Below are 14023 nucleotides of genomic sequence, written 5' to 3' on the forward strand. Positions count from 1 at the left end.
CTGTATTTAGGAATTTAGCACCAAAATATCACGATGTATTGAAAACATTGACTACAAAAATGCTTTGGATAATCCAGAACGTTGGATAAGCGAATATTGGATAAGTGAGACACTACTGTATTTTGAAAGAAGGGGAGGGAAGAGGAATGGGAAAATGGGATGAAATGGGGAAAGGAAAGACAACAAACACAAACACAAATAAAATGAAAACTATCATTATTGTATATGGGTATGCATGTAGAATAACGCCATCGCTCCTATCGACTGCTTTAACTAATTTAGGTATAGGTTCATTCAATCAATGAAAACTTGCGGTGCATCTACACCGGTTAATTAATGTGGTTTAACTCCACTTGGAGCCCCGGAAGCGCAGTGGCTTAACTTGCTGATCGAAAAGTTGGCGGTTTGGATCTGGGAAGCGGGGTGAGCTCTCACTGTTAGCCCCAGCTTCTGCCAACCTAGAAATTCGGAAACATGCAAATGTGAGTCGATCAATAGGTACTGCTCTGGCGGGAAGGTAATGGCGCCAAGTGAGTCGATTTGTAAGTCGGATGTTTGTATTTACTTTACTTACTTAGGTGACCCCTTGTTGTCCCAATATGGCCTTCTAAGTGTAGTATCTTTGCGGTGGTTTATAGGTCTTCTGAATGAGCATAGATTACATTATCATCGGCATACTGGAATTCTATAGCAGATGTTGTTCTGACTTTGATTTCGGCTTTCAAAGTGTAGTATCTTTGCGGTGGCTTATAGGTCTTCTGAATGAGCATAGATTACATTATCATCGGCATACTGGAATTCTATAACAGATGTTGTTCTGACTTTGATTTCGGCTTTCAGTCTGGTGAGATTAAATAGCTTGCCATCTGTCCGATAGATGATTTCCACTACCCATCAACAAGATGAAGTGTCATAGCGATGAAGATCGAATTGACACCCTTCAAGTATTTTGGATGAGAAGTCTCGACAGCTGGGGATTTTGGAAGTTGAGGTTGCAAAGATCTGGAAGAAATCCAAGCCCACCAAGGATGGCAAGAACTAAACCCAGATACAAGACCCACGCTCCGTCCCCAAGACCCACATCAACACCATGTCCAACCAGGAAGACTTCAATGGGTTACTTTATTTTACATTTTTAAAAAATTACAACGGAACGAGGATTTGAAAAGCAAGAAACGCCATTTCCATACACGCCACACACACGCAGACATACTTTCTAAGTCACGCACAAGTTCAGCTGCATTAAGAAGGGTTTTCTTTCTGAGTTCCAAGTGTAGATCGAGGCCATAGATCAGCCATGGGCCAACTTGGGCCCTCCAGGTGTTTTGGACTGCAACTCCCACAATTCCTAGCAGCCGGTAGGCTGCTAGGAATTGTGGGAGTTGCAGTCCAAAACACCTGGAGGGCCCAAGTTGGCCCATGTCTTGATTGAGAATGAGCTACATAGATCCACCAAGATCTGATTTTCCTCACTCAATCTTGACTCGCTCAGCATGATGCGAATTAGCTCATTGTTGTTTGTGATTTGTCATCCAGAGGTAAACATGGACTTCTCGGATTGATTGATTCGCTTTGCAAAACGAAAAAAGTGAAGATGTTATCAAGGCAAGTTAGCATGCATTTCCGCTTAACGTGGTGCGATTTGACCCCAAAGACACGTAGTAGAAGGTTGGCTATTTTTGTAACGGAAGAAGAGACAAGCCACCGTCTAAAACCAGTGGTTCCCAACCTTTTTTTGACCACTTGACCAATGCTGTGGCATCATGGAAGCTGAGTTGTCAAACTCTAATGTCCAGGATTCCACAGCATTGAGCCACTGTGGTTAAAGTGGTGCCAAACTGCATGAATCTACAGTGTAGATGCACCAAGTCTCCAAATTCTACAGATGCAAATTCCACATAATGCAGTTCAAATATAGTCAGTGTAGATCCAGTTCAATACAGTTGAGACTGCATGATATGGGTCTACACCAGTAATTCCCAACTTTTTTTTGACCAGGGACCACTCTCCAACATTAGTATCAAAAGGGTTACAAATCAGTTTTCGGTCAAATTTAGATTCAGTTTGGTTCTTTGTGGTGCTGATTCAGAAAACTGCATGGGATAGACCACATCAGCTCTAGTTTCTGATAAAAAAACATACGCCATCCAGTAGTCACCATCTCCTCACCCACAGAAAACCATATTTAATAATCTAGAGCTGATGTGGTCTATCCAGTGAAATTTTTTGAATCAGCACCCTAAATAATCAAACTGAATCCCTTTTGACCCTGGACCACTTGACCAGGGACCAGTCTCCAACATTACTACCAAAAGATTACAAATAAGTTTTCGGTCAAATTTAGATTCAGTTTGGTTCTTTGTGGTGCCGATTCAGAAAACTGCATTGGGTAGACCACATCAGCTCTGGTTTCTGATACAAAACATACGCCATCCAGTAGTCACCATCTCCTCATCCACAGAAAAACCGTACTTAATAATCTAGAGCTGATGTGGTCTATCCAGTGAAATTTTTTGAATCAGCACCCTAAATAACCAAACTGAATCCCTTTTGACCCAGGGCCACTTTGACCAGGGACCTCTCCAACATTAGTACCAAAAGATTACCAATCAGTTTTCGGTCAAATTTAGATTCAGTTTGGTTCTTTGTGGTGCTGATTTAGAAAACTGCAATGGATAGACCACATCAGCTCTAGTTTTTGGTACAGAACATATGCCATCCTGTAGTCGCCATCTGCTCGTCCACAGAAAACCATATTTAATCATCTAGAGCTGATGTGGTCTATCCCATGCAATTTCTCAACTAAACAAACCGAATCTAAAGCTGACCAAAAACTGATTCGTAACCCTTTCCGAGGCAATGGTGAAGCCGTGGATCACATTTTAGATCCTGCGGACCACTGGTTGGGAACCACTGCTCTAAACCAAAGAGTAATGTGTCTCTTTGTTGGAAGGAAGGGCCTGAAAGAAATTGGAAAACCAATGGAGACTAAGACACAGCCTCCCAGCGATATTCAGAAAAGGATAAACCTAAGATCATTGGAATGGATGACTCCGAAGCATATATACGGTACCAATAGCAAAACAGAAATCCTGATATGTTTAAGGCAAGTCTCAACACAGGGTTGTAGTCGCTGTCTTTGAACAAACCCGCTGAGGACACACATGCTCAAGATTTGCACGATTATCACCCCTTGATCAAAACTAGGGTTTGGAGGAACGACAGAAGAGAACCGGTTCGGGATCGTTGTGTTATGAAAGCATACAGACCACCCTCATTAATTAGGTGAGATTTCATTACTTGCAGATTTAGCGGCACATTGGAACCATGCAGCGGCCTCTCTCCACAAGCAGTTTTTACACTATTCTCTGGCACGGAAGCGGATTTGGTCGTCATTATGGCACCGTACCAGCTGTCATCACAGGACTGGGAAAAATACATCTTATACACATTTCTACATTGCAGCGCTTTCCTGTTCCCGTAAAGGAATCGCTTCTTATGTCTTGTGGGTCACCATAAATTAAGGAAGCCATGATCAGCTGGGTGGATGTCAGCAATGCCAAGGAGACTAGAGGTAAAACAATTTGAATGTCACACAATGTCACCGTGAGCCCATTACTGACACGTTTGAAAGAGGGAAGAGGTGCTCCTGAGTATACAAAGCAATTTGCCACCAATTTTGATGGAAAGGGCAGGAAGAGGCACCTTGGACACTATCCAAAGAATCTCCGTTGAGGTGAACCCAACGTCTCTTGGTGCATCCAAGAGGTCAAGCAAGACAGTCTCTAACACAGGCACGGACAAACTTGGGCCTTCTCTCCAGGTGTTTTTGGTGATGTACATGATGGATGTGAGGTGGATAAATTGAGACATTAACAGCCATCTGTCTCAACTTTCCCCTCCATCCGGCTGACAGCTATGCAGTTTTATTTGTTCGTGCTACTAAACAGATGCCGAGTTGCCAGATGGAGGGGAAAGTTGAGATGAGCAGTGGAGATAAGGCTGATTTGGTGATGATCAGCTACTGCCAGGTGTGCTTCCAGAGATGCTGCCTGAGATGTGACTGCCGTGGATCTGCTCCAGAGATGCTATGTAGGTAAGCAGATTGGCTTAAACTCGGGTGCCAAGAGTCACAGTGCAGCTGTTCCCCGTGAGTCAGGTGGATTGGATTAGTCTCCAAGAAGGCTGAGAAGGGGCCTGGGAGAGATTTGAGCAGTTGCGCAGAGGCTGGGCCCATAACCAATGTTGATGTGGATGATGGATGTGAGATGGATAAACTGAGACACTAACAGTTTTGGACTCCCACCATTCCTAACAACCTCAGGCCCCTTCCTTTCCCTCCTCAGCCGCTTAAGCGGAGGATGAAAGAATCCCTCTTTCTCTCTCCTGTGTGATTCAGTGTGAGAATCGCTCCTGCGGGTGTTTAGGACTCTGATACTCGCACTGAGTCACATAGGAGAGAGAAAGAGGGATTCTTTCATCCTCCTTATAGTCCTAACAGCCTCAGTGTTATATCCCAGCCGCCTTTGGATTCTGAACCTGGTTCAGAAATGAACTTTGACCAGGATGAAGCTTACTCTGACTTTTCACCCAGTTCTCCTCCGAGTTCCTTCCAATTACAGACCCCAGCTGTGGATAGCTCTGAGGCTTCCTTAATTGGGAGATATACTGATAACATTACTCCCATGGAAGAACCAGATGTTCCAAGCTCCCCAGGGAATGTATCCTTTAACAGAAGGGAGTTTTTGCAGCAACAAAGATCCCACACACAGCAGCTTTGCAGGAGTCAACGTTTGGCGTCTAGAGGGGATACTGGATAGTAGATTGTTTTGGGAACCTTTGGGGAGTTGGGTTCCCTGTGCTGTTATTAGATCCAACTTCTATAAAAGTGACTTGCACTGTGAGCCGGTTGTGGTGTCAACATAGCGACTTCACCGTTTCCAGTTCCCAGATTTTCAAGCCGAGTCTCATGCTTCCTGGCGGCCAAGCCGAGCCGCGACTCCCGTTTTAATCCGGAGTGAATTCACCTCCTTGCCTTGTTCCTGAATCCAGATTGTTTTTAGCTTCGTCTTTTGCCTGCCTTGAAATCCAAGACTTTCTAGTGACTTTGATATTTACTCCTGCTTTCTTGTTGTTTCCCCGCTCAAGAACTTTTCATCAGTTTTGAGCGTGTTTCGGTTTCTGGACTTTGGACAATAATATTGGACATATCTCTTCAACGCTTTGGATTAATTCATACCATTCCTTAAAGGACTATTGCTCACTCATCCTTTCCACTTATTATTTCCTGAATTTATTATTGTTTTAATAAAGATATTATATGATTATTGGTCTCTGTTTGGTTTCCAGTGTTCAAGCTGCCTTGGGGTGCAACACTCAGGAAAGGGCCTGAGGCCGTTAGGAAAGGTAGAGTTGGAGTCCAAAACACATGAAGGCCCACGTTTGACCATGCCTGCTTCAGAGTCATCCACAAGAAGGCCTCAAAGACACCCGAGTGGCAAGAGATGACTCTCCTTACAACGTAAAACTGCGGTCCAAGGTGGGGAACCTCTTCTGACCCAAATACAACTTCGGAGAAAGTTTGGAAGAAACTCCAGGGATGGATTTGGCGAAGAATGAGAAGGGACAGTGCCAATAATACCAGGCTATTTTCCTTGTTCTTGTGAGCAATAGCTAAGCATTTTGCCCTTTCACAATGCTAAAAAATACCAATCCTGGGAAGTTACCAGACATTGTGATCAATGGGAAATGGGTGCAAGCATCAGGGAGAGACATTCACGTTTGGATCCCAACATGGCTGGATGCAACACCAGAGCCATCTTTTCTTTAAGGGCTTATGAGCAGCAAAAGTGGTGCAAATATCCAGGGGCGAACGAGAGCAGTGCCACCGGATTAGCGCATAATTAACAATTTATAATCAAGCCATTGTAAGAAAAGAGGCCGAGTGAAGCTATGGCAATTCTGGGCAATGGGTTTTGGACAAGAGATGCAAATATATCTCTCAACGGACTCTTAGGACAAACTAAATAAAGGTTGGGTTGCTGTGAGTGTTCCAGGCTTTCTGGTCATGTTCCAGAAGCATTCTCTCCTGACATTTCACCCCCATCTATGGCAGGCTTAGAGAAAAGGTTACATGATCGGGTTATGCACTGAATCAAAACAAAGGGAAGGGGCTGATTTCGGATAGCGATTTCCAGCAAGGATGCTTTTTATGCACCGCGACTGATAAAACTTTGCCAAAGTAAACAGTAAATTAATTAAAAATTTTAAAAAAACATACCCACAGATATCAATTCTTAAAAAAAAATTAAAAAGTACACACATATAAAACAAAAAGGGGTTCGAAAAAAAATAATAAATGCGTAATTAGTCCTCTAAAAATAATAAGTTACAGTAGTAAAGACAATTATTTTGGCTTCTTCAGTGTGACCATCCAAATTCCTTGGTTGTTCCTGCTGCAGAGCCGTACGTGGCCATATCCCGTCTAACGCTTCCGAGAGTTAATGAGATGCCTGTGATTAGAAATGTATAAAATTCTGCTTGCTACAAGCAAAACGTTTCCATACGTGTCGATCCTCACCGGTCACAGGTTTCCACCCGGGGCGGGTTTCCCTTCCCCTTGCGCTCAATAAATACAATAGACTATTTTGTTTTGTTTTGTTTTGTTTTCATGAGTTCCAGCACGTTGGGCAGGTTCAGACGGAAAACTCGGGACCCCCTTTCTTGGCTCTGAGCATCAGCCGCCGGATCCGGAATCCGGAAAAGGGGTTGATCCACAGCAGGGAAGGCTGGCCCCCGAAGACGGATTTCATGCCTTCCCAGCGCAGCCGGCGCTCCCAGGTGGGCTTCTCGCTTTTCAGTCTTTCGATCTCCTGCGGAAAGGAAACATGCGTCTCTGGCTGCATGGCCTCAAAAGGCAACGACGGTACGGCACCTGAGAAGGTGTTTTGGACTCCCATTCCCACCATAAGATACGTAACCCGTCTTAAACACGATTGAGATAATAATAAAGTAGAGTCTCACTTATCCAACATAAACGTTGCGATAAGTGAAAATGTTGGATAATAAGGAGGAATAAAGGATAAAATCTATTAAACGTCAAATTACGTTACGGTTTTACAAATTAAGCATCAAAACATTATGTATGAAATCCACAACACCTGGAAGACCAGAGTTGGCAACACAATAATATACTGTGGATTACTGTAGAAGCATCAGTGTGAGAAGCCTCAGTGTGTGAGAAGCCTCAGTGTAAGGGAGGCCTCAGTGTGAAAAGACAGTGTGTGAAAAGGCCTCTGTGTGTGAGAAGGCCTCAGTGTGAGAGAAGTCTCAGTATGAGAAGGTCTCAGTGTGAGAGAAGCCTCAGTGTGAGAGAAGTTTCAGTGTAAGGGAGGCCTCAGTGTGTGAAGACCTCAGTGTGAGAGAAGCCTCAGTGTGAGAAGGCCTCAGCATGAGAAAGCCTCAGCGTGAGAGAAGCCTCAGTGTGTGAGAAGGCCTCAGGTTGGTAGGCCTCGTGTGTGAAGCTCCAGTGTGAAGGCTGCTGTGTGTGAAGCTACAGTGTGTAAAGCTCCTGTGTGAAGCTCCTGTGTAAGTTCGTTGTGAGAGGAGGCTCTGTGCCAGCCTTACCGTTTCATCGTTGCATATGGAGTGGATTTGGGTGCCAAACATTACTGCAGTGAATGTAAGGAACAGGAAACCCTCAAGGCACAAGAAGATCAGCAGGATGACCGTCACAGGAGGGGAAAAGTCGCTGCATTCTGACAGAGAAAGTCAATAAAATACGAATTAGGTACTTACATTGACTTAGGGTTGGCGTTTTGACTAAAGTTTCCAGATTTATAGGTAAGTATATACAGTTGTTATTATTCATCCCTTTTACTGTTTTGAGGGTTCTTGGTTTTTTATCTGATGCCTTGCTTCTTGTTTTGGCAACTGAGTCGCTGAATAGTTTTTCTGTACCTGCACTGCAAATGTCCAGATATTATGAAGGAAAAATGACTTAGCTGGGCTTAAAATTAAAAACCATACATCACAATCTACATCTCAAAGCCAGTCTGTGCAATCACTTACCAATCCACTGTCCTCGAACACAGGAAAAGAACTGAAACCCGCACAAGACAAGAGCGTGAGCTGAAATTAGAGCTATGTACATCTGGAAAGGAGAGGAAGGTTTGGAAATCAGTGCCTATGAGTCATACATACAAACTCCTATGCATCAGGACTGTGCAAACATGTGTGTTTAGTGTCTACAAATAAGCACACAAGAGTAGAAGTTGTAAAAGTCTCCACACTCATGGCATGCGGAATTGTTGCTCGAGTTATTTGGTTTCAAGATGCCTTTATGCACAGGATTTCTCTATTGATTCCTCCGCAAGCCAAGCAACATTCTTCCCATTTGTTAAATGACTTCCATCTTTTCCTACATGACTTTCAAAGTTGCCAACACCTGCTCTAAAATACAAAATTGTCCTAAGAGAGTCACACTTTTGCTTTCTGATAGTTGGCTGTACATAAGCTCTGTTTCATGCATAACATGATTAAAAGTATCTATATATATAAAAGAGTGATGGCATCACGGCGACCCACAAAACAACAAAACTACAAGCCCCCTAACCTCGAAATTTGACAACACAACTCATCATCCGCGCCTCTAGGTTGATACAACAAAAAGCAAAGAAAAATAAAGTCCTAATTAGAGGGAGAGAAATAATTGTTTTTATCCAATTGCTGCCACTTAGAAGGCTAAGCTCCGCCCACTTGGTCTCCTAGCAACCCACTGAGCCCAGTGTTAATAAAAGAATAAAAAATAAAATAAATACAAATAATACAATAAAAAAAATAAAAAACACTAAAATAATTAAAAACACTAAAAATTAATACAATAAAATACTATAATAATAAAACTAAAAATAATACAACAAAACAATAAAATATAATAAATAAAAAAGGTAAGTTACAATAAAATTAATTAAAAAACTACCAATGACGTCAAATAAAAATTCCACAACAACTTTTAACCAATACCACCACCACCACTTTGCCACAGCAACGGGTGGCCGGGAACAGCTAGTTGTTTATAAAACTACGTTCTAAAATCTGGGGGGGGGGGGTGGGAATCCAAAATGCTTCTGGTCTCAAAACATTTCAAAAATCCCAAAAGTGTTGCCTTGTGGTCTAGACCCAAATAGCACTAAGAAACGATGTGTGTCTATGCTTTATTGCTCATCGACATTCAAGAACAGAAGCATCCAACTTATCCCAATACAAAGACGGCAATCTCAACAGTGTTGGAATCGGTCCATCTTTCCTACTCACCGTAAAAAGCACAAAAAACCTCTGGTTCCTTTCCCCCACACAGTTGTTAACCCACGGGCAGTGATGGTCCATCTTCCGAATACATCGCTTGCAGATACTGGTGGAAACAGAGGAGGAAAATGTATAGAAAAGGATGCTGTGGAGATGTTGACCTTGGTGAGAGAAGAGGCCGTTTCTCTGAAAAGTATCTTAAGACATGCAGGATCCAGGAGGACAAATGGAACAACATTTGTCCTTTTGTTGTTGAGGACACTAATGCAGCCGCGCAGAGAGTTTCTGACTCTGATTATGCTGCAAATGCCATTAGGTGGCTTGATAATGCTTGCTCCCAGCCTGTCGGAGCAAATCTAAGTGCCTATTATGTTGCCTCTCCTGTTGATGATGGATGGCACAGAGCACGGCTGCGTCTTATAAATGCAATAGGACAATGTCTTGCTCCATCAAATTTGTGTCTCTCCCTTTGAAGAGCATCTTCCCCTCTCTGTTCAGTTGCAGAAAACAACAAATATTATTGTAAACGAAGCCAAGACCTCACCCATAGCCAAAGTAATAGAATATAATGGCCATGGCTGTTGCACTCTGGCCAGGATTCTCCTTTGCACCACAGAAGAGCCCAGTAGTACTAACTACAGTGGTGTATCAAGAAAAGCATATACAAAGGGGGGGGGGTATTTTCCCAAAGAGCAGCAGGAAAGGAGCTATAAAATAGAACTAGTCCATACACAGAAGAACAGTAGTCCAAGAATGGCAAGGTACATGAAATCAAGGAAATCAAGATCACAGGAATAACTCCATAAGCATGAAAGCAGGAACGTTTCCCAAGGCAAAACTCTTTTAGGAACACAAGCAAACACAGGAAACTTGAATAATTATCTTGATAGTTGAGGCAGGAACCTGAACCTTTTGGCAACGTTGTCTCCTCTGAGAGACACCAAATAAACATCATTTAATTTAAGCCCAAGCCCAACCAAGAAGCCATGAGATCATGTCTTTGGCACCTGAGCTTCAAAGACTTCTCAGAGTCTTTCCGAATGCCTAATTAATCTATTCTTCACTCCCTCTGTGCACAGATCTAATCTAATATCACGGGAAAACTCCCCATCAGATAAAGCCCGATTCCCAAGAAAAATGGACTCTCCCCCTTGGCAACGTTGTCTGCTCTGAGAGACACCAAGTAAACATCACTTAATTTAAGCCCAAGCCCAACCAAGAAGCCATGAGATCATGCCTCACACACCTGGGTTTCAAGGACTTCTCATAGTCTTTCTGAACACCTAATTAATCTATCCTTCACTCCCTCTGTGCAAAGATCTAATCTCATATTGTGGGAAAACTCCCCATCAGATGAAGACCGATTCCCAAGAAAAATGGACTCTCCCCCTTGGCAACATTGTCTGCTCTGAGGGACACCAAATAAACATCATTTAATTTAATCCCAAGCCCAACCAAGAAGCCATGAGATCATGTCTTTGGCACCTGGGTGTCAAGGACTTCTCATAGTCTTTCTGAATGCCTAATTAATGTATCCTTCACTCCCTCCTTGTGGAGATCTAATCTAATATCACGGGAAAACTCCCCATCAAATGAAGGCCGATTCCCAAGAAAAATGGACTTTCCACCATTCCCAAGGAATGAATATTGGAATCCAAAACATCCTCTGTCTCGTCTTAAGCTGACTGCAGTTCTCTCTGATCTAAGGCTTGCAATTCACCCGGATCACACACAGACTCCTCAGTTGGAATCCACAGCCTCTTGCTGAGCCCCAACACCTTGTATAACTATAGTTCCCATGATTGCATGGCATTGAGCCATGGCAGTTAAGGTGGTGTCACCCCAGATCATCCCTATGCACAGATCCACGCACTTGTTTTTCAAACTCAATGACAAACATGGAAACAGCCGTAATGCATGGTGTTTTGAACTGAAGGCTGAGAATGACCCCAAAGGCGGCGAGGACATACCTGCAATGATGGGCCCGCTCTGGCTTGATGCTGCAGCACTTGGGACACTTGTAGATCACCTCGCCCGGCTTCAGCTGCAAGCTCTCCATGTACTCTTTCGTGGCGTTTCCTTTGGGAACAGCCCCCTGGGGAGAGAGACAGACGGGAAGGAAGGCTCGACATTTGGCAAAACCCCAGAGTTTTGTGCTCTGATCACAACATCCCATTTTAGGAAAATATCCGTGGGCCAGCTACCCGTAATTCTTTGGACCACTGAAACGCGGGGCAGATTACTTCTTGTAAACGAACTGAGAAGGACGCAAAGTGCCCACGGGCGCATCACATCCTTCCACAGATAAGAACCGTCAGAAGTCAAGCAAAGCGTGTTACGGCTCCGAGGTAATTCCTTTGAAGCCTGGCTGCCTTTCTCATTTGATGACGGCCTGATCTTGGACAGCTGAAGGACAATTGCGAGCCCAGGCGGCACACATACTGCACGCACAACACTGGTGTTTGCTCCTTTCTCTGTGTGCATGTCGGTGTGAGTGTGTAATTGGCTCTCTCAAGCCCGAGGCCATGCGGCTTGTGATGCAAATATAAACGGAAAGCAAAGGAAAACACACAAACGTATACCCGCCACCAAAGCGGAGAGCGTAGTATCCTGAGTTTTCAGCAAGGCGTTTTGGGAGAAGAATTGGAATGAATTAGAGTAGGCTATAGGGAAATATTTATGGAGAGAAAAAGCACGACGCATAGCAAAGCAAGGGCTGGATGTGCACAGCGCATGCCAAAGATGAGTCAATGGGTGCTGCGAACATGCCTTTCTGTTGGTGAGGATGAGCAAAGGAGGGTATCGTATGCCAAACTGGACTGTTCTTCTCAATGACTCAGTGTTATTCAATCTGGTAATCATGCTTCAAGATCTCGGAGCGTTGCCTTTGCTAGACCTGCTTTTGAAACCCATTTAAGTTGAGATTCCAAAGGGAATGTCTGACCACATCCATAGGGACACATTCCTTGATTTGGCACTAAAATGTGAAAACGTGGATAACGGCAAACCCTATTGAAATGAACCACTCTCAGTGGAAGAATGCTATAGAACTGTACTGGAAGATCTAGGGCAGTGGTTCTCAACCTGGGGTGCCCAGATGTTTTTGGACTTCAACTTCCAAAAATCCTGGTAAACTGGCTGGGAATTTTGGGAGCTGGTGGTACAATGTGTTAAAGTGCTGAGCTGCTGAACTTGCAGACCAAAAGGTCCCAGGTTCAAATCCTGGGAGTGGAATGAGCACCCGCTGTTAGCCCCAGCTCCTGCCAACCTAGCAGTTCAAAAACATGCAAATGTGAGTAGACCAATAACAGCAGGAAGGTAACGGCGCTCCATGCAAGCATGCAGGCCACATGATCTAGAAGACAATGCTGGTTCTTTGGCTTAGAAATGGAGATGAGCACCAACCCCCAGAGTGTGAGTAGATCAATAGGTACTGCTCTGGCGGGAAGGTAACAGCGCTCCATGCAGTCATGCCAGTGGCCACATGATCTAGGAAGTGTCTACAGACAATGCTGGTTCTTAGGCTTAGAAATGGAGATGAGCACCAACCCCCAGAGTGTGAGTAGATCAATAGATACTGCTCTGGCGGGAAGGTAACGGCGCTCCATGCAGTCATGCCAGTGGCCACATGATCTAGGAAGTGTCTACAGACAACGCTGGTTCTTAGGCTTAGAAATGGAGATGAGCACCAACCCCCAGAGTGTGAGTAGATCAATAGGTACTGCTCTGGCGGGAAGGTAACGGCGCTCCATGCAGTCATGCCAGTGGCCACATGATCTAGGAAGTGTCTACAGACAACGCTGGTTCTTAGGCTTAGAAATGGAGATGAGCACCAACCCCCAGAGTGTGAGTAGATCAATAGATACTGCTCTGGCGGGAAGGTAACGGCGCTCCATGCAGTCATGCCAGTGGCCACATGATCTAGGAAGTGTCTACAGACAATGCTGGTTCTTAGGCTTAGAAATGGAGATGAGTATCAAACCCTCAGAGTCGGACATGACTGGACGTAATGTCAAGGGAAAACTTTTACCTTTATATGAAAGTGTGGACTCAGATAACCTAACTCAAAGGAGATATTGTGGGTTATATGGCTATGTGGAAGGGCCCTGAGACTCTCCAAAATCAAGTACTTATCTCAGGTATGGACAAACTTCCGTAGGCTGTTAAGAGTTGTGGAGTGAAGGCCGAAGTTGGCCAATGACCGGGAGGCGTCTACTCACGGGGTCGGTCAGCATGGTCCGCAGGTGGGAGGAGAGCGCCAGGACGGCCAGGCAGTTGAAGAGCACCCCGTTGACCAGGGAGTACCAAAAGTCTTTGGAAGGCAGCAGCATGACGAAGGTCACCACGAAGTCCGCGTAGACCACCAGGAGCCAGGTCATCACCGCGCACACCATCCCGCAGCCGTCGCGGATGAACCAGACCCGGTCGGCCATGTCGGACTCGGACGCCGAGGAGGAGGAGTCGTAGCCGTCATTTTCGGCCAGGAGCGGGTGGTGCTCGACCTCGCGGAACCTGTGCCCCGAGGACTGCATGGTTTCCCCGGCCGGCCCTGAGGAAGAGCAACGGGAGGACGGCAATGAATCCCTGACAGCAGGTGTTCCCATGACTCCATAGCGCCCGCTCTGAGCCCCAGCTTCTGCCAAACTTGCAGTTCGAAAACATGCACATTTTTGAAGATTATCTTAAGACAAAGCATTGGAGATGTGGAAGAGGAGAT

At 44.7% G+C, this 14023-nt stretch overlaps 2 protein-coding genes across 3 annotated transcripts in view; both read right to left on the reverse strand.

Annotated features, from left to right (window-relative positions):
* kcng4 (potassium voltage-gated channel modifier subfamily G member 4) overlaps positions 1 to 14023 on the reverse strand; it is a 383395-nt gene that overhangs the window by 281840 nt on the left and 87532 nt on the right. The gene's annotated exons all lie outside the window — the stretch shown is intronic.
* Positions 1104 to 14023, reverse strand: part of zdhhc7 (zinc finger DHHC-type palmitoyltransferase 7) — a 30109-nt gene continuing 17189 nt past the window's right edge. For both annotated transcript variants that reach the window (XM_062961509.1, XM_062961508.1), the window contains exons 3-8: positions 13527 to 13855; positions 11277 to 11401; positions 9316 to 9412; positions 8071 to 8152; positions 7627 to 7757; positions 1104 to 6872 (exon numbers count right to left, since the gene is read on the reverse strand). In XM_062961509.1, coding sequence (XP_062817579.1) covers positions 6696 to 6872; positions 7627 to 7757; positions 8071 to 8152; positions 9316 to 9412; positions 11277 to 11401; positions 13527 to 13838 — 924 coding nt within the window. In that variant the 5' untranslated portion in view covers positions 13839 to 13855 and the 3' untranslated portion in view covers positions 1104 to 6695. The remainder of the gene's footprint in view (positions 6873 to 7626; positions 7758 to 8070; positions 8153 to 9315; positions 9413 to 11276; positions 11402 to 13526; positions 13856 to 14023) is intronic.

Source organism: Anolis carolinensis, unplaced genomic scaffold (genome assembly GCF_035594765.1).
Source record: "Anolis carolinensis isolate JA03-04 unplaced genomic scaffold, rAnoCar3.1.pri scaffold_9, whole genome shotgun sequence".
Taxonomy (NCBI): Eukaryota; Metazoa; Chordata; class Lepidosauria; order Squamata; family Dactyloidae; genus Anolis; species Anolis carolinensis.